Genomic DNA, 20364 nt, shown 5'->3' with positions numbered 1-20364 from the left:
AGGGTATGCATCTTGTTTCAGGTTGTTTTATTTGCTGTTTGTGTACACGTACTCTGGCTCTCAGCTGAGTGGTATGACCAATGTATTGTTCTTTGCAATCTTGGCATGTAATTACATAAATAACATTGTTAACCGAACAATCCATATCCCTGTGTACCCAAAATAAACCTTTGTGGTTGAATTCTATATATGTGCCTTCTAAAATATGTTGGCATGTACCACAGTTACTTTTTGACACTGCATTTATGTTCTACTGTTGTAGATTCAAATCGTGCTTTTGTCAGTATCTGTTTCAAGTTTTTGCTTTGTCTCTTACTATTTATAATTGAAATAGAGTCTAGTATGGAAAGAAATGTTTTATTTAACAACGCACTCAACACATTTTATTTACGGTTATATGGCGTCCTACATATGGTTATGGACCACACAGATTTTGAGAGGAAACCCGCTGTCACCACATAGGCTACTCTTTTACGACAGGCAGCAAGGGATCTTTTATTTGCGCTTCCCACAGGCAGGATAGCACAAACCATGGCCTTTGTTGAACCAGTTATGGATCACTGGTCCGTGCAAGTGGTTTACACCTACCCATTGAGCCTTGCGGAGCACTCACTCAGGGTTTGGAGTCAGTATCTGGATTAAAAAACCCATGCCTCGACTGGGATCCGAACCCAGTACCTACCAGCCTGTAGACCGATGGCTAACCACGATGCCACCGAGGCCGGTAGTCTAGTATGGATGACATTTTTTCATTTTGTTTTAAAATGCGCAATTCTGACAAGATCTTTTGATATATATCTGGGTTCTGCGGGTTATGGGTGGATACAAATGCCAGCGGCCTTTTCGCTGAAACGATTTGTTTTGGTTTTAAAAGATATTTTCTATCTAATACTACTGCCTTTTCGATACTATCTGATATTAGCTGTTTTGGATAACCTCGCGTTTTAAGATACATGTTGAGTTCCCAGAGACGTTGACACAATCATACAGATACGCCGTGCTAGGTTATATGGTATACTTCTCGTATGACTCGGATGACAGGATGAGAAAGAAAGGTACTGTTTGCTATCAGTTGGTTTGTAAAATATATCAGTTTCTATTATGCGTCCACACTTGATTACTAAAGTTTCTAGAAAAGGAATTTTCTTTGTGCCTGTTTCCATGGTAAAGTTTATGTTACTATTCAGTGTGTTAAGTAACTCGTGAAATAATTCCAAACAGTGTTAGGACAAAGGCCACAGTATGAAACAATCATCAAGAAAACGTTTCCAGTTCTTCTTGAAATATAGCTGAAAGTCTGATCCAAATATACTTGTAATTTTAGTTTCTAATATTTGTTCTAGGTAACCTAAAGTCAGTGTGGCATAGCTTGGTGCCATTTTGGTACCCATTGCCGTCCCTTTAATCTGTTTGTAGTGTTTCCCATTAAAGTAAAATATATTGTTTTCCAATATATATTTTATACTTTCTACAATTAAAGACTTCGAAATTCATTCTGTCAAAAGTTCGGGATATTTGGTTAACCAGTATGACACTGCGGTGATTCCAAGGTCATGTGGTATGCTAGAATATAGTTTTGTTACATCAAGTGTTGCCAGTACGCTTTCTTCCGTTGTCTTTTCTGGCAGGTTGTTGATGAAATCCATAGTGTCTCTTGTATAACTGGTTACTTTTAATAAAAATGGTTTCAACAATATATCAATGAAATTGCTCAGTCTGTGGGTTGCACACACTGGGCCAGCTACAATTGGTCGTAACTGTAAGTCATTAGGATGCAATAATTCTACATAACTTTTCTGTGCTTCTCTGCACATAGAATTAATAATCTGGCTCTTATGTACTTTAGGAAGGCCATAAAAATTACTATCCTTACATTCAAAATATGTTAAATAATCAAATTCCTTTTCGGTCAATTCTCCCTCAAATCGTTTTATAAATGTTTTAAGTTGTTTAAAATTGTTTGATTTTACCTCTGTAATTTCTATGTAATTATTCTGATCTTCAATTATGGAAAGAGCCATTTGTTTGTATTCAGCAGTATTCATGATAACAATAGCACCACCCTTATCCGCTTGTTTAATAACAATAGACTTATCATTTGCTAAATTTAATAAACATTTTCTTTCATAATCTTTTATATTTGAATTTGATTTAGGATTGTTATTGAGAGGATATTTTGAAACTACTTCGATATAATCATCTAGGTTTCTATTCCTACCTTTTATTGCACTCCAGTAACTTTTATTCCTAACTATAGAATCATCATTAGAACTATTGTTTTCAAAAAAATATTCAGTGTTTCTTAACTGGCAACAGAACTCATTAATATCTTCTTTTAATTCTTCTATATTGTTATTCTTTGGTGTGGGGGTAAATTTCAAACCCTTTTCCAAAACCCATGTTTCTGTGGCAGTGAATTTTCGGTGAGATAAGTTGATTATTTTTATTTCCGCCTCCTGTGGGTGATTTTCTGCCAACCTGTCTGTTCTGAGCTCCTGCTGTGGGCTAAAAAAGGGTTCGACCCTTGTTGTTCTCTGTAGTCGGTTCTCCGTGCTGCTTGTGGCATCAATGTTGATTCTCTCCACGAAGGTGATCTTTGGTCTGAATTTCTAAGGGTGTTGTTTCTCTGCCTTTGGCTCGATGCTGTTCTGTGATGATGCTCCGTATTGTTGTTATTTTGAAGGATACGGCCATTTTGTGTTTTTCTTCCAATGTACGTTACGTATCGGCTGGTCCTTTTTTGATTACCTTATATTGGATGTTCACTATAAGTTGACTCTTGCTCTTCAGTGTTGTTTTCATGACATTTGTTTCTCCAGCCATGACTGCTGTTATTTTGCAGACGTGGTTTCAGCCAGGGACTGTCTTTGTACACAGTGGTATGAAATTCTTCTTCATATTTCAGGAGCCACTGTTTTGACGTTTCCCATCTTTTGATAGATTTTTCTTCTTCTTTGTCACACTGTGATCTCCATTTCTGTAACAGGATTTCTTTAATTTTACCTTGAGATTTATTTTCAATCTCTTGTATCATAATTTGATCAATATTCTTTATTTTTTCTTCTTGACATTGTGATCTCATTTTCATGAGTTCAATTTCAATTTCAAGGTGTTGAAATGCCTGCAATTCCCGTCTTCTCGTCTCGATTTCAGGTTCATTCAAAATTTCTATATAACCTGCTATTCATTCAGTACATTTTATTTATGTTATCAATCTAGTAAATTATAGATAACATCATTATAAAAGATGCAGTGTCTTTTCTATAAGTTATGCCATATATTTTGACATCGAAATTTTATTATGGTGATAACCAAATCAAAATCCTATTGTGATGCTTTTTTAACTTGTTTTTTCTTTAATTCTGTCAGTGCAACCTGATTACATCAAAAGTGATTCAGGGCAGGTCAAACTGCACAGTGCTTGTTGACACTCGGTGGCGGACGAGAATGGAGGTACGGCTGCTGGTTAATGGAACCGTAGTGCCAACAGATTCATCTTGCAGGTTTGTTACTGTTACTGTTATTTACATGCTTATATCCAAAAGAGGTTCAGGCACGTCCATCCAGTGGCTGAGCATCGGACAGAAGGTATTTAATTAATAGGGACAATTTTGACTTTATTCTAAAATGGAATGGCTTAATTCAGAAGGTGGGTCCAAAATTATGAATATTGCAACTAATTCCTAATATTACAAATAAATGCCAATTTTCGACTGGTGGTCCAAATAAAAAAAAATTAAACAAAATATTTAATTTTATATTTTTAATTGAGCGAAGAGGGTTTGGCCTTAAACCACAACATTTTAAAACAATTATTTACATGGGGGTAAAGATGGTCGCATCGAAGACTTCAGTGTGGATGATGGGAAGGGAAGGAGGGAGGCTAGATGCCCTCTCTTGTCAGTCTCCCCACAACCCACCCACCCCACCCCCTCACAACCGTTGTCTGCTCCGTTTCCGTGGTTTGTTACAGCTCATCCGCTGTTAAGAGTTATCTCCCATTATGTGTTAAAGAGTTTTCTCTCATCAGCCAGATACTTCCATCGTGTTCCAATGGGCCAAATCGATTACTATAACTGTGGATAATGTTAAACATTGTCTAATAAAACTAATAAAAGCAGTGTATCAAAACACCCAGGCAGTACACCAATAAAAATCTACCTGCCAAAAAAATATGGGGGTGGGGTGGGGGGGTATGTACCATTTAAGGATTTAATTACATTGTAATGTTTTTATTAGCAACCTTTATTTTTGCTGAAAATTGCAGTTCCACTATTGGGGGTTCCTTGCACTGGTTTCAACCTCTTGTGTATACTGCATTACAACTGTATAACAAATAAAAGTGTATTTATTTATTGCAATGGATAATAGTATTTGCTCAAATAATCAGTGTCACATATTACTACCAATTGGAGCCGCAGTTGTTTTTACTGTTTAAATATTTGACGGTACACCTTGAACTTTGACAGTGAACTTTCTTATTTAATACAATGCAACCATTATCTGTCAGGAGTTATTTTTCATCTGTTAAGAGTTACCTCCCAATATTTGTTATGAATTATCTTCCATATGAAAGAAAATTAACCCCCATCATCTGTTAAGATTTATACCTGACTATCGTGAAATACAATTTAGCGACCAGTTACTTGTACATGTAAATGTATTACTGCTAACTGTAAAGTAACATAAAGTGTTGATATCTTAGTGCATTTGGTTGCCATTAATTGTATACTCTTCAAAAGAAGAAACGCAAAACCACATTGTCGTAACATTTGGAGAATTGATTTAATTATTGAATGGTGAGTCCGATAATTACCAAATGTTGCAGGATTGTTCACAATTCACTCTAGTCCATTGTGAGTAAGTGATAGGACACACCACCAAGGTCAAGGTCATCTGGAGTCAATACCGGGTGTGGCCTCCGCGTGTGTTGACAACTGCCTGGCACCGCCTGCCCATTGAAGCAACCAGAGTACGGATGACGTCCCGGGGGATGGTGGCCCACTCGGCCTGCAAGGCTGCTGCCAGCTCGGGCAGGGTCTGGGGCTGTGGTTGTCGCTGTCGGAGGCGTCGGTCCAACTCGTCCCATAAATTCTCAATTGGGTTCAAATCCGGTGATATGGATGGCCAAGGAAGGACATTAATGTTGTTGTTCTGTAGGAAAGCCGTTGTGAGACGTTGTCATGTTGGAACACTGCGTTGGCGTTGGCCATAACTGGAACGATGTGTGGCCGGAGGATCTGGTCAATGTAGTCCTGTGCATTCAGGTTGCCCTGCACGTGGACCAGGTCAGTTCTGCCAGTGTGTGAGATGGCTGCCCACACCATGACACTACCCCCGCCGAATCTGTCCACTTCCTGCACGCAGTTTGCCGCATAACGTTCACCACGACGCCTATACACGCGACATCTTCCATCATGACGTCGGAGCAGAAATCGGGACTCGTCACTGAACCACACCTGTCTGTTGTGGTGTTAAGATGACACCTCGAACTGGACGGCTGGCACGAATTCCTACCTCACGTAGGCGGTTCCGTACGATCTGGTCGGATATCCTGCGCAAACCTGGTATTGCTGCGGCTGTGGAGGTGGCAGTAGTCAATCGTTCCCGAAGGTGGCGTACCCGGATGTAGCGGTCCTGCCCGGGGGTAGTGACCCGTGGTCGACCGGATCTAGGGAGGTCACGTGTTGATCCATGTTGCTGGTAACGGTCCCACAGTCTGGAGATGGTGCTTGGGGACACATGGAATGCCCTGGCAACGGCCGTTCTGGATTCGCCTGCGTCTAGTCGGCCGATGGCATTGTTTCTCTGCGGTTCACTGAGACGTGGCATGTCCTGGATTGTCAACTGTCGGCCAGATACAGAGGCCAGGCAAGCGAACACCCTGCACTTTTATACTGTCGGTGTTCATGTTGCACGTGCAGACAACGCAAGTGCAGTGGTGACATGGTTTGCACGTGGCTGCGTTTTTGCGAATATTCACATTTTGGAACTTTATTGTACAGTAGCTGCGTTTTATCGAATGTAACCGTGGGAATGTGTTTGGGACATGCAGTGACCTTATATTCACAAAGCATGAACCGGTAGGAAACATAAAATCGGAGTTATAACCCATTTGTACCCTTTTGCGTTTCTTTTTTTGAAGAGTATATATTTTCAATATTTAAAAGCCCTCTATGTTTAGAAGTGGAAAGTGTTTTCAACTTGAAATTTTATTGTTATCGGTAAATTATTGTTTTAAAAAGTCTCATCATTAAAGTAATTAATTATTATTTTGTTTATTTTGTTGTTCTTTTCAGCGAAGCAAATATTTCCAAGTCATTTCTTGAAAATGGTGAATATGAACTGTTTATTAACAAAAAGACTGGTGAAATGTGTGCCGGACCCATTCTGCAGAACGATCCGTCTGATAGCAACATTCGTAAGTTGGGTTTTTTTGGTTGTTTTTTACTTTTTAACACTTGATTTTGTTTCTTTTGTGTTATATATATATATATATATATATATATATATATATATATAAGGTTTATGGTTGGCGAGACATTTAATTGTGCAGAATTCTTGTTTTAACTTAACAACAAAGTATTTCTTTAACAATGGCCTAAATAACCATTCAATAAATTATAAATGATTCTGTAAAGAGATTTGAAAACTCTAAGTTAACCAAGAAACAGAATTGTGCTCTGTATAATCAACCAGGCTATTAAATTGTTCCCTACTAGTACTTACATTTGTTTTAGGTCCTGCATAAGTTCCCTTTTTCTATCTTTTTTTCTCAGTTGGTTTTTAAATTTAACAAAGTCTGAGTTGTAATTAGTTGACCTAGTGTACAGCTTACAGGAATACTGTAAAAAAAATTATTTGTATTTTATCTGTCCAGAAAAGCGCTCTCCTGATGCGATCTAGGATCGATTCCCATTGTTGGGCTCATTGGAATATTTCTTGTTCCAGCCAGTGCTCCACAACTGGTGTAACAAAAAAAATATATTAAAGGCTGTGGTATGTACTATCCTGTCTGTGGGATCATACATATAACAGATCCCTCGCTGCTAATTGAAAAGAGTAGCCCATGAAATGGCAACAGCAGGTTTCCCCTCGCAGTATCTGTGTGTATGGTCCTTAACCATGTCTGATGCCATAAACCATATATACATGTAAAATGTGTTGAGTGCATCGTTAAATAAAACATTTCCTTCCTTCCTGTCCAGGAAATTATTTTACCCAACCAGCTACATACATGTAGTTGTCATCAGGCCCATAAAAATGAGGACGGGGTGAAAACGAAAATGTATTGTTTTTTTGTCCTGCTGTATATAAATAAAGATAAACACCTGGCCTGTGCACCCGACCCACCCTCCACCTCCAATACTTCTCAAGTTCATATAACTTTAACCAATTGTATAATCAAAAGTTGGTAATTTAAGCTAAATAACCATAAATAAAGAAACAAAAAGATTGTTATTATCTAATGCCAGAAATATTAAGGCAGTGAGTGTTAGCTGACGTGAACATACAGACCTATATACATGTACACAGTATGTATTTTAAGTAATCAGTGTGAATTTTTTATGTAAATGAACTGCCATGAGTTCCTGCTGTATATTAACCCACTGTTATCATTGTGATCAAGTTGAAGAGGTAAATCCTGCTGTGTCAGATACATATTTGATATAATAATAATAAACTAAGTATTATATGCTTGATGGCTGGCTCCTATAACTGCTGTGTCAGATACATATTAAATGATATGATTATTAATAATAATAATAAACTAAGTATTATATGCTTGATGGCTGGCTCCTATAACTGCTGTGTCAGATACATATTAAATGATATGATTATTAATAATAATAATAGACTAAGTATTATATGCTTGATGGCTGGCTCCTATAACTGCTGTGTCAGATACATATTAAATGATATGATTATTAATAATAATAATAGACTAAGTATTATATGCTTGATGACTGGCTCCTATAACTGCTGTGTCAGATACATATTAAATGACATGATTATTAATAATAATAATAGACTAAGTATTATATGCTTGATGACTGGCTCCTATAACTGCTGTGTCAGATACATATTAAATGATATGATTATTAAATATGAATAATAATAAACTAAGTATTATATGCTTGGACACTGGCTCCTATAACTGCTGTGTCAGATACATATTAAATGATATGATTATTAATAATAATAATAGACTAAGTATTATATGCTTGATGACTGGCTCCTATAACTGCTGTGTCAGATACATATTAAATGATATGATTATTAATAATAATAATAAACTAAGTATTATATGCTTGATGGCTGGCTCCTATAACTGCTGTGTCAGATACATATTAAATGATATGATTATTAATAATAATAATAAACTAAGTATTATATGCTTGATGGCTGGCTCCTATAACTGCTGTGTCAGATACATATTAAATGATATGATTATTAATAATAATAATAGACTAAGTATTATATGCTTGATGACTGGCTCCTATAACTGCTGTGTCAGATACATATTAAATGACATGATTATTAATAATAATAATAACTAAGTATTATATGCTTGATGGCTGGCTCCTATAACTGCTGTGTCAGATACATATTAAATGACATGATTATTAATAATAATAATAGACTAAGTATTATATGCTTGATGGCTGGCTCCTATAACTGCTGTGTCAGATACATATTAAATGACATGATTATTAATAATAATAATAAACTAAGTATTATATGCTTGATGGCTGGCTCCTATAACTGCTGTGTCAGATACATATTAAATGACATGATTATTAATAATAATAATAAACTAAGTATTATATGCTTGATGACTGGCTCCTATAACTGCTGTGTCAGATACATATTAAATGACATGATTATTAATAATAATAATAGACTAAGTATTATATGCTTGATGGACTGGCTCCTATAACTGCTGTGTCAGATACATATTAAATGATATGATTATTAATAATAATAATAGACTAAGTATTATATGCTTGATGGCTGGCTCCTATAACTGCTGTGTCAGATACATATTAAATGACATGATTATTAATAATAATAATAAACTAAGTACATATGCTTGATGGCTGGCTCCTATAACTGCTGTGTCAGATACATATTAAATGACATGATTATTAATAATAATAATAAACTAAGTATTATATGCTTGATGGCTGGCTCCTATAACTGCTGTGTCAGATACATATTAAATGACATGATTATTAATAATAATAATAAACTAAGTATTATATGCTTGATGGCTGGCTCCTATAACTGCTGTGTCAGATACATATTAAATGATATGATTATTAATAATAATAATAGACTAAGTATTATATGCTTGATGGCTGGCTCCTATAACTGCTGTGTCAGATACATATTAAATGATATGATTATTAATAATAATAATAGACTAAGTATTATATGCTTGATGACTGGCTCCTATAACTGCTGTGTCAGATACATATTAAATGACATGATTATTAATAATAATAATAGACTAAGTATTATATGCTTGATGACTGGCTCCTATAACTGCTGTGTCAGATACATATTAAATGATATGATTATTAATAATAATAATAAACTAAGTATTATAGAGATGTGAAATGATGATGATTATTAATAATAAAAATAGACTGGCTCCTATAACTGCTGTGTCAGATACATATTAAATGATATGATTATTAATAATAATAATAGACTAAGTATTATATGCTTGGACACTGGCTCCTATAACTGCTGAAGTCAGATACATTTATTGAGAATGATATGACATTAATAATAATAATACAGACTAATATTAAATGGCTGGCTCCTATAAAAAGCTGTGTCAGATACATATTAAATGAGATGATATTAATAATAATAATAACTAAGTATTATATGCTTGATGGCTGGCTCCTATAACTGCTGTGTCAGATACATATTAAATGATATGATTATTAATAATAATAATAATACTAAGTATTATATGCTTGATGGCTGGCTCCTATAACTGCTGTGTCAGATACATATTAAATGACATGATTATTAATAATAATAATATACTAAGTATTATATGCTTGACACTGGCTCCTATAACTGCTGTGTCAGATACATATTAAATGATATGATTATTAATAATAATAATAGACTAAGTATTATATGCTTGATGGCTGGCTCCTATAACTGCTGTGTCAGATACATATTAAATGACATGATTATTAAATAATAATAATATACTAAGTATTATATGCTTGATGGCTGGCTCCTATAACTGCTGTGTCAGATACATATTAAATGACATGATTATTAATAATAATAATAGACTAAGTATTATATGCTTGATGGCTGGCTCCTATAACTGCTGTGTCAGATACATATTAAATGACATGATTATTAATAATAATAATAAACTAAGTATTATATGCTTGATGGCTGGCTCCTATAACTGCTGTGTCAGATACATATTAAATGTATGATTATTAATAATAATAATAGACTAAGTATTATATGCTTGATGGCTGGCTCCTATAACTGCTGTGTCAGATACATATTAAATGAAATGATTATTAATAATAATAAGGAACTAAGTATTATATGCTTGATGGCTGGCTCCTATAACTGCTGTGTCAGATACATATTAAATGACATGATTATTAATAATAATAAGGAACTAAGTATTATATGCTTGATGGCTGGCTCCTATAACTGCTGTGTCAGATACATATTAAATGATTTCAATGAGATGATATGAATAATAATAATACACTAAGTATTATATGCTTGACTGGCTCCTATAACTGCTGTGTCAGATACATATTAAATGACATGATTATTAATAATAATAATATACTAAGTATTATATGCTTGATGGCTGGCTCCTATAACTGCTGTGTCAGATACATATTAAATGAGAGTGATATTAACAATGAATAATAATATACAGTATTATATGAAATGACTAGCTCACTATAACTGCTGTGTCAGATACATATTAAATGAGATGATTATTAATAATAATAATATACTAAGTATTATATGCTTGATGGCTGAAAACTCCTATGAACTGCTGTGTCAGAATAATATTATAATGAGATGAAATTATTAATAACTTTAATAAAAGGAACTAAGTATTTATATTGAGAGTGATATAACTGCTGTGTCAGATACATATTAAATGATAATAATAATAATAATAAACTAAGTATTAGATATGGCTCCTATAATGTAGGACACTGATTATAAAAGGAAGATTATAAACATTTCCTATAATTGACAGTGATATTATTAATAATAATAATATACTAAGTATTATATGCTTGATGGCTGGCTCCTATAACTGCTGTGTCAGATACATATTAAATGACATGATTATTAATAATAATAATATACTAAGTATTATATGCTTGATGGCTGGCTCCTATAACTGCTGTGTCAGATAAACATTTAATTGAGAGTGATATGACAATAATAATAATATAGACTAAGTATTATATGCTTGATGGCTGGCTCCTATAACTGCTGTGTCAGATACATATTAAATGATATGATTATTAATAATAATAATAAACTAAGTATTATATGCTTGATGGCTGGCTCCTATAACTGCTGTGTCAGATACATATTAAATGACATGATTATTAATAATAATAATAAACTAAGTATTATATGCTTGATGGCTGGCTCCTATAACTGCTGTGTCAGATACATATTAAATGATATGATTATTAATAATAATAATAAACTAAGTATTATATGCTTGATGGCTGGCTCCTATAACTGCTAGGGACGGGATGTAGCCCAGTGGTAAAGCACACGGTCGGTGTGGGATCGATTCCCGTCAGTGTGCTATTTGTCGTTCCAACCAGTGCACCACGACTGGTGTATCAAAAGCCATGGTATGTAGTACCCTGCAGGGTTTCTGCCAGAGGGTAAAATGGGTATGGCGCCATACCCCAATTTTTTACATTTTTTTAAGTTAATATTTTGACCAAATTAATTACTCTTATCATTATTGTATGATTTTCTTAACCCTAACCCTAAATATAACCCATTTTCTTTATGGCCTCCCCCAATACCCCTTGTTGACTGGTTGCATTCAATTCCATAGCGCCATACCCAAAAATTTCTTTCTGGCAGAAACACTGCCCTGTATGTGGGATGGTGCATATAAAAGATCCTTGCTGCTAATCGAAAATAGTAGCCCATGAAGTAGTGACAGCAGGTTTCCTCTCTTGATATGTGTGTGGTCCTTATAATAACTATATGTCTGATGTGTTAAGTGTGTCATTAAATAAAACATTTCTTTCTTCCTTTCCATTAACTGCTATTTTGTGTGTATGTACTTTCATATGTCTCGAATCAAAAGTTTTGAAACATTCTGTAAATTTTGTTAGGAATAAATACTGAATTAAATTATTTGCAGCTGAAATTCATATACACATGTATATATGGTGAAACCCCTGTAAACCAGACAACCATGGGACCAAGTAAAAAGTCTGGTTTTAAGTTCTTACCTGATATTTAAAAACAGACTGTGAAAAAAGCATCCAGTCTTGGTGGATTTCCGGTTTATAAAGGGGTTTCACTGTAGTTTACATTTTTTATTTGCAGCACTTTATGCGATTTGTCTGTCCTGTTATTTGTGGAATAAATATGGTACGCTCCTCTTTTGCAGCAATATATGTTGCTATAGGAATTATGCTGTTTCTGTCCCTCATCTGGATTTTGATGAAATATTTGTACAGGTATGTTTTTGTTATAAGTCTGTATTTTGCTTTTGCTTGTTCTGCATGTGTTAAACAAAATTAATTATTAGCTTTTTTGTAATTCTAAAGTGTCATTTTTAGCAAGTTTACATCACATGTGTGTAAACTTATTTCCGTGCTTATATCCAATTACAGTTCAAGCATGCTGTCCTAGCTGGGCACACTCCTCAGCTATCTGGGCTGTCTGTCCAGGACAGTGGGTTAGTTGTTAGTTGTTAGTGGTTAGTGAAAAAGAAGAGGGTGTAGTGGCCTTACACCTACCCTTCGAGTCATTAAAACTTGCTATGGGTGGGAGCCGGTACTGGGCTGCGAACCCTGTACCTACCAGCCTTATGTCCGATGACTTCTAATCATTGAAATATACATTCAACTAGAATTCATAACGATACTTAATCATGTTGTTCTTTCTATATTGTTTATTAATACATCATTAAGTTTAAGAACATGCCACAATATCAACACCACAGAAGAAGCTTGGAGTTTTCTTACAATATTTTAAAAAAAATATCTACTAGCCCTTAATAATATTATAATTTTGTGTGCTTGTATAGCGGTAATCTCCATACCTGAGGTGTGACTGATCATAGGATCAAATCCCCACATCTACCCATGGCCTTATTGGTGCTTTTTAAAAACAATTTTTAATTTAATAATATTGTTTTATATTTTCAGCTGTAACATTATTTTTTGTTACAATATTCATGACCAACAAGCATGTTTCATTGGCTGTTTGTTATTCATAATTTTACATGTGACTGGGGTCAAATAAATTATTAAAAAATAATAATCATTTGAGAATTCATAATCATTTATATTTATCCTGTCTTTTTTCTTTAGCATGCATTTGGGTTTCAAATTTTATGGGAAACACTTTATCGTTTTCATCTCTGTGTTTTCTTATCACTGGAATCCATTGAAAGCTTCGATTCCAGTCAGTGGGCTATTTCTCATTCCAGCCAGTGCACCACGACTGGTACATCAAAGGCTGTGGTATGTACTACCCTGTCTGTGGGATGGTGCATATAAAAGATCCCTTGCTGCTAATCAAAAAGAGTAGCCCATGAAGTGGCGACAGCGGGTTTCCTCTCTCTCAATATCTGTGTGGTCCTTAACCATATTATGACCGACGCCATATAACCATAAATAAAATGTGTTGAGTGCTTCATTCAATAAAACATTTCCTTCCTTCCTTCCACTGAAAGGTATTTTTCAGTAATTATGTGTGACTAATATTGAAGAAATCATTTCCATGAAATTTGGAGGTCTATTCAGTTGAATATTATTGTTATTATTATTTAAAATTCAATTTTTATTCCAGGGAAGGAATTTGCCACCGTATATTTTTCTTTTGGAGTACAGAAGGAATGATGGTGGTAAGAGATAGATACTTTGTCATACTGTGATGTATCTAAATGTGACATTATTTAATATTTTCTGCTGTGTGTGTATGATATTATTAATATCTTCTGCTGTGTGTGTATGATATTATTAATATTTTCTGTCGTGTGTGTATGATATTATTAATATCTTCTGCTGTGTGTGTATGATATTATTAATATTTGATAATATAATCATTATAGTATCTGTTGTTTCACTGAACTTGCTTGCGGGTATCAGTTTTATGTTGATGTTTGCATGTCGTTAAAAATATTGTGTATTGTTACAGTATGCAAAAGTGTAATGTTTTAATGGATTGTTTCATTTCTATTAATTGGCTAAGTTAAGAAATATCTTGATATGGTTAAAAAAAACTATTGTCAGGTATTTGAGGTGCTACATACAAGAAACTGTTTGGAAAGACATTGTTAGATTTTATCGTGAGACTTTCTCAGGAAATACATAACTTTGATTTTATTTTCTATTTTACCTTCTTCTTTTTTTGCATAAATAAACATGTACAATTTAACATATAATAAAAGAGAAAAAAACAAAAGTGAAAACTAAATTAATTTAAAAAAAAATCCTACAATATTTATTGTTTAAATTAATGAATTACATGTATAATACAGGTATATGTACACATAAAGTTAAAATATAAACACACACATAATATATACAATATTCCAGGATAGAAAAAGTGTGGTTTCTGCCAGAGGGTAAGATGGGTATGTTGCCATACCAAAATATTTGTGCAGATTTTTTTGGATTTTTTTAAGTTAACCTCTTGACCAAATTTATTACTCTTATCATTACTGTATGATTTTCTTAACCCTAACCCTAAACTTAACCCATTTTCTTTCTGGGGTGGCCCCCTCCCCCATACCCTCTGTTGACTGTTCAATTCCATAGCACCATATCCAAAATTTCTTTCTGGCAGAAACACTGAAAAGTTGTTTAAAAAATTATAGACATGTTCATTTCTTTACCCTAGTTGGGTTGAATCTTAACTTGCTGGACATTTCAGTGCTATACAGCGATCGGTTTTTAAAAACTAACATCTAACAGTGATGAAGAAGTAACATACATGTACTTCATCTTGAATGACAATCTTTCCATGCAGTTTCAGAATTCGGATATTTATTTTAATACTTAAATGTTACAGTACTGTAGTTATGATTCCTACTAAAAGGTGTTTATTCATAATTTTCAGGCTGTAATAGCAACGGTATGTGTTTAAAAACACTAATTCTCTGTTTATTTCTTAATAACAAGACTGCATGGTGTAATTAACATTCTGACCTTTCTACGAGTTACTATTTTATACACTTTCAGCTTTCAGTTGCTTAGTAAATTTATTATTAGTGTTGCTTGTTCTATAACAGTATAAGCACATGGAGACAAATACGTCATTCTCTTCTCTGCTTATTACATTTTCTTGTGGCAAATAGATAGGGAAAGTCCTAATCCAAATTAGACCCCTCACTGTTTTTGTTTATTACTTAAAATATGGTTAATGAAAATTTTTGGAATTAAAAATTGAAAACTGTTCATTGTATTTAGCATTATGATGTCGTATTACTATATATGATGTCGTATTACTATATATGATGTCGTATTATTATATATGATGTCGTATTACTACATGTATATATGATGTCTTACTATATACATGTACATGTATGTCATATTACTATTTTGATGTCGTATTACTATATATGATGTCGTATTACTATATATGATGTCTTACTATATACATGTACATGTATGTCATATTACTATTTTGATGTCGTATTACTACATGTATATATGATGTCGTATTACTATATATGATGTATTACTATATACATGTATGTCATATTACTATATATGATGTTGTATTACTATATATGATGTATTACTATATACATGTATGACATATTACTGTATATGATGTCATATAAGTATATATGATGTTGTATTACTATATATGATGTCGTATTACTATATATGATGTCATATTACTATATATGATGTCATATTACTATATATGATGTAACATACCTATATATAACAGACATTAAATTTCAGTTTTATAATTTACTGCCATAAAAACTCAGAAAATGTAAAACAGAGCATAAGAAATCAATTTCTATTTCACATTTTGTCATGTGATTACAAAAAACATCCAGTTTGGCAATTCATGAAGTAAATATTGTTTAAAATTACAGAATCATAATTCCCATCATGAGATAAAGTCTTTTTAAGTATTTGAAGCTTAATCATCTTCATGAGTTAGGTCTTGGAATTTTGAGAAAATGAACATCATGACATTGTATTTTCATTCTTTTTTTAAAAATGTTTTATGTTCATTAAGTATTAAGGGACATTCCTGAGTTTGCTGCCATTTTTTAGATGTTATCGACTAACAGAGACTTTTTAACGATTATAATTACATACCAAATATATTTTTTGGCATAAAATATGAGTGGCTGTTTATTAAACGTGTTTCTGATCGTTCTAATAATTGTACTAGGTTAAATTTCATTTTATTTCCAAAATCCAGTTTGGGCTTCTTACAAATATTAAGACGACCAGAAATACATTGAATATACAGATGCTGATATTCTAAACAAGAAAATATATTTAATATGTAAGTTTAATCGTTGAAATATACCGGCGTCGTGGTAGGCCATCGGTCTACAGGCTGGTAGGTACTGGGTTCAGATCCCAGTCGAGGCATGGGATTTTTAATCCAGATACCGACTCCAAACCCTGAGTGAGTGCTCCACAAGGCTCAATGGGTAGGTGTAAACCACTTGCACCGACCAGTGATCCATAACTGGTTCAACAAATGCCATGGTTTGTGCTATCCTGCCTGTGGGAAGTGCAAATAAAAGATCCCTTGCTGCTAATCGGAAGAGTAGCCCATGTAGTGGCGACAACGGGTTTCCTCTCAAAATCTATGTGGTCCTTAACCATATTTCTGACGCCATATAACCATAAATAAAATATGTTGAGTGCGTCGTTAAATAAAACATTCCTTTCTTTCTTTCGTTGAAATATTTTATTAGTTGGAAACATCTTACAATGCAGCAAACTCAGGAATGTCCCTTTAAGTAAATTTCAGTCAAAAACCAGAAGATTTTTTTTTTTTAATTTACAATACATGCATACCAGTATGTGATCACAAAATTGTGATTTTTATAAGAGCTTCACAATGTGTTGATACAATCTAACACAAACGAAATAATCCTGTTTGAGTGAATTTAGGTATAGATTCCGATAGAACATTTAAAAATAATATTTGTTTCAGCTGGTATTTAAGGGAAACCATATGTACGGTAAGTAAGTAAATGTAATTAAGACAATATGACCATGTACATATTTTAAGACGTCACAGTGGTAAGAGGTGAAAACATTGTTAAATACACATACACTGTGTTCTTCTTGTTTGAAGGTACAGGTAGGGTTGCACAACAGGTGACCTGCTAAAACATTGTTAAATACACATACACAGTGCACTTCTTGTTTGAAGGTAGGGTTGCACAACAGGTGACGTGCTAAAACATTGTTAAATACACATACACAGTGCGCTTCTTGTTTGAAGGTAGGGTTGCACAACAGTTGACCTGCTAAAACTGTTAAATACACATACACAGTGCACTTCTTGTTTGAAGGTAGGGTTGCACAACAGTTGACTTGCTAAATCAGTGTTAAATACACATACACAGTGCACTTCTTGTTTGAAGGTAGGGTTGCACAACAGTTGACGTGCTAAAACATTGTTAAATACACATACACAGTGCGCTTCTTGTTTGAAGGTAGGGTTGCACAACAGTTGACTTGCTAAATCTGTTAAATACACATACACAGTGTGCTTCTTGTTTGAAGGTAGGGTTGCACAACAGTTGACGTTCTAAAACATTGTTAAATACACATACACAGTGTACTTCTTGTTTGAAGGTAGGGTTGCACAACAGTTGACTTGCTAAATCAGTGTTAAATACACATACACAGTGTGCTTCTTGTTTGAAGGTAGGGTTGCACAACAGTTGACGTGCTAAAACATTGTTAAATACACATACACAGTGCACTTCTTGTTTGAAGGTAGGGTTGCACAACAGGTGACCTGCTAAATCAGTGTTAAATACACATACACAGTGTACTTCTTGTTTGAAGGTAGGGTTGCACAACAGTTGACCTGCTAAATGGTCCAAGACACTATTGCCTGGAAATATATGAAGGGTTCATTTCCAAAATGTTATATACAGTAAAGTACATTTATAACGAACATGCTTAGAACGAACTACTGCATAGAACGAACTGATCGTAAAGTCCCACTTTATTTTAAAATATATAGTAATGCCCAGCTTATGCAAATGTGTACAATGAACTACTGCTATAACGAACTAAGTGTCATGGTCCCTTGCATGCTGTTATATCAGGGCCATACCTTGATCAAAATCCTATGGGGGGAGGAGCACTACTTTTTATAAACAAATGAAACATTATACAAATTAAACCTGAGATGTGTATGCTATTTTCTGGAGTAAAAAAAAAAAAAAAGAGAGAGATTCTCAGGGGGGGCAGCTGCCCACCCCATCCCACCGACACCCCCACCACCCCACCCCACCCCCACCCCACCCCACCCAGAGGGTACGGCCCTGATATAACAGCATGCTAAGATTTGTACTCAATAGTTTTTTGCTTAGAGTTTTGGCAGTATTCTATTTCTTTACTAACTCGGTGCTTAATTGTCAAATTCACACTATGCTAAATATTTGCTATCTTTCCTGTGGTGAAGCATATATAGAATTTTTGGAGCCTTGATTTGCTGCTTCTCTGGCTGAGTTCTTCTTCTCACTCTCTAGATTAAGGGGCTGGATCTAACTCAGTTGGTAGAGAGCTTGTCTGAGGTGCTTTTATCGTAGGATCAAACCCCATCAGTGGACCCATTCTCTGATTGGGTGGGTTCCCCCCCCCCCCCCCCCCCCCCCTCCCATCTCACTCAGTGCTCTATGACTAATAAATCAAAGACTGTGGTATGTACCGTCCTGTCTGTGGGAAAGTGCACATAAAAGACCACTTGCTGTTAATTAATGGGAAAATTAAATTGGTTTTCTCTGAAGACCACTTGTCACAGTTACGAAATCTTGGACATCCTATAGCAATGTTTTAATGGTGTTAGCTGGGGGCAGGATCTAGCTCAGTCAGTAGAGTGATCATCTGAGGTGCTTGGGTTTGAAGGATTGAATCTCATCGGTTGATCTCTTCTTCAACTGTGTTTTCTCCCATCCCAACCAGTGCCCCATGACTGATATACATTTGTATCAAAGGCCGTGGTATTTGCTGTCCTGTCTGTGGGAAAGTGCATTAAAAATATCACTTGTTGTTAATGGAAAAACTGTAGCAGGTTTCCTCTGACAACATGTCACAGTGACCAAATATTTGACATCCAACTGTCAGTGATTAATAAATCAGAGTGCTCTAGTGGTGTTAAATTTTAAATTACTTTCTATTAATGTCTCAGATGAAACAAAATTTAACTCTATAGGCCAGTTCTGTCCCAGAGCAGACTACTGGCTATCCAGAGACCTGACCTGCGACAGACATGCCCGGAATCTTAGTGGTATAGGGGCATGTTAAAGGTACCGGGGGTACTCTCTCTCTCTTCAGCCAATTCTCAGAATTAGCATATTCCAGGCACCTAATAGCTAGCAGTGGTTTAGAATGTGATGGGGTGCTATTGTACAAACTGGTGGTAGATTGCATTAACTGAATAGGAATGTGCACACAATTTCCTCTGGCATAGATTGAGAAAAACGGTAAAACAACAATATTTAGTGTACCCAGGCAGTAAATTTATTTCCATTTTGAATATGGCATTAGACAAAAAACCCAGGGATATCAGCGAGCGATTTTGCATCCAGTTTTTGATAAATTGTTGCTGGATAGAGAATTACAAAGAATAAGTGCTTCCTGACCAAATGTTGTTATTTTACTGTCTACTTTTACACATGTTGCAACCTTGTTATATAATTATGCATTTGTAAGCCTGTTCCTGGTTGGTTAATATTAGCTTATTATTAATGTGTAATGTTAATATTTAAGATTAAACCGATGAAACTGCGGTATTCTTTGGTATCAGCCTGATTATTTCACATGACATATGTCACTAGCCGGCAGTTAATTTCATTTTCACCTGTTATTTCTCCTCTTAGTGAAATCACTCAAAACC

At 34.5% G+C, this 20364-nt stretch overlaps 1 protein-coding gene across 4 annotated transcripts in view; it reads left to right on the top strand.

The window, feature by feature from the left end:
* Window positions 1–20364, top strand: part of LOC121379047 (heparan-alpha-glucosaminide N-acetyltransferase-like) — a 55703-nt gene that overhangs the window by 4216 nt on the left and 31123 nt on the right. For 3 of the 4 annotated variants that reach the window (XM_041507494.1, XM_041507492.1, XM_041507491.1), the window contains exons 3-7: window positions 3370–3503; window positions 6300–6421; window positions 12677–12746; window positions 14086–14140; window positions 15358–15372. In XM_041507494.1, the coding sequence (XP_041363428.1) occupies window positions 3370–3503; window positions 6300–6421; window positions 12677–12746; window positions 14086–14140; window positions 15358–15372 (396 nt within the window). The remainder of the gene's footprint in view (window positions 1–3369; window positions 3504–6299; window positions 6422–12676; window positions 12747–14085; window positions 14141–15357; window positions 15373–20364) is intronic. The other variant, XM_041507493.1, reaches the window with a different exon arrangement.

This window comes from Gigantopelta aegis, chromosome 8, assembly GCF_016097555.1.
Source record: "Gigantopelta aegis isolate Gae_Host chromosome 8, Gae_host_genome, whole genome shotgun sequence".
NCBI lineage: Eukaryota > Metazoa > Mollusca > Gastropoda > Neomphalida > Peltospiridae > Gigantopelta > Gigantopelta aegis.
The sequence above is the reverse complement of the archived record's forward strand: the minus strand, read 5'-3'. Positions and strand labels throughout refer to the sequence as shown.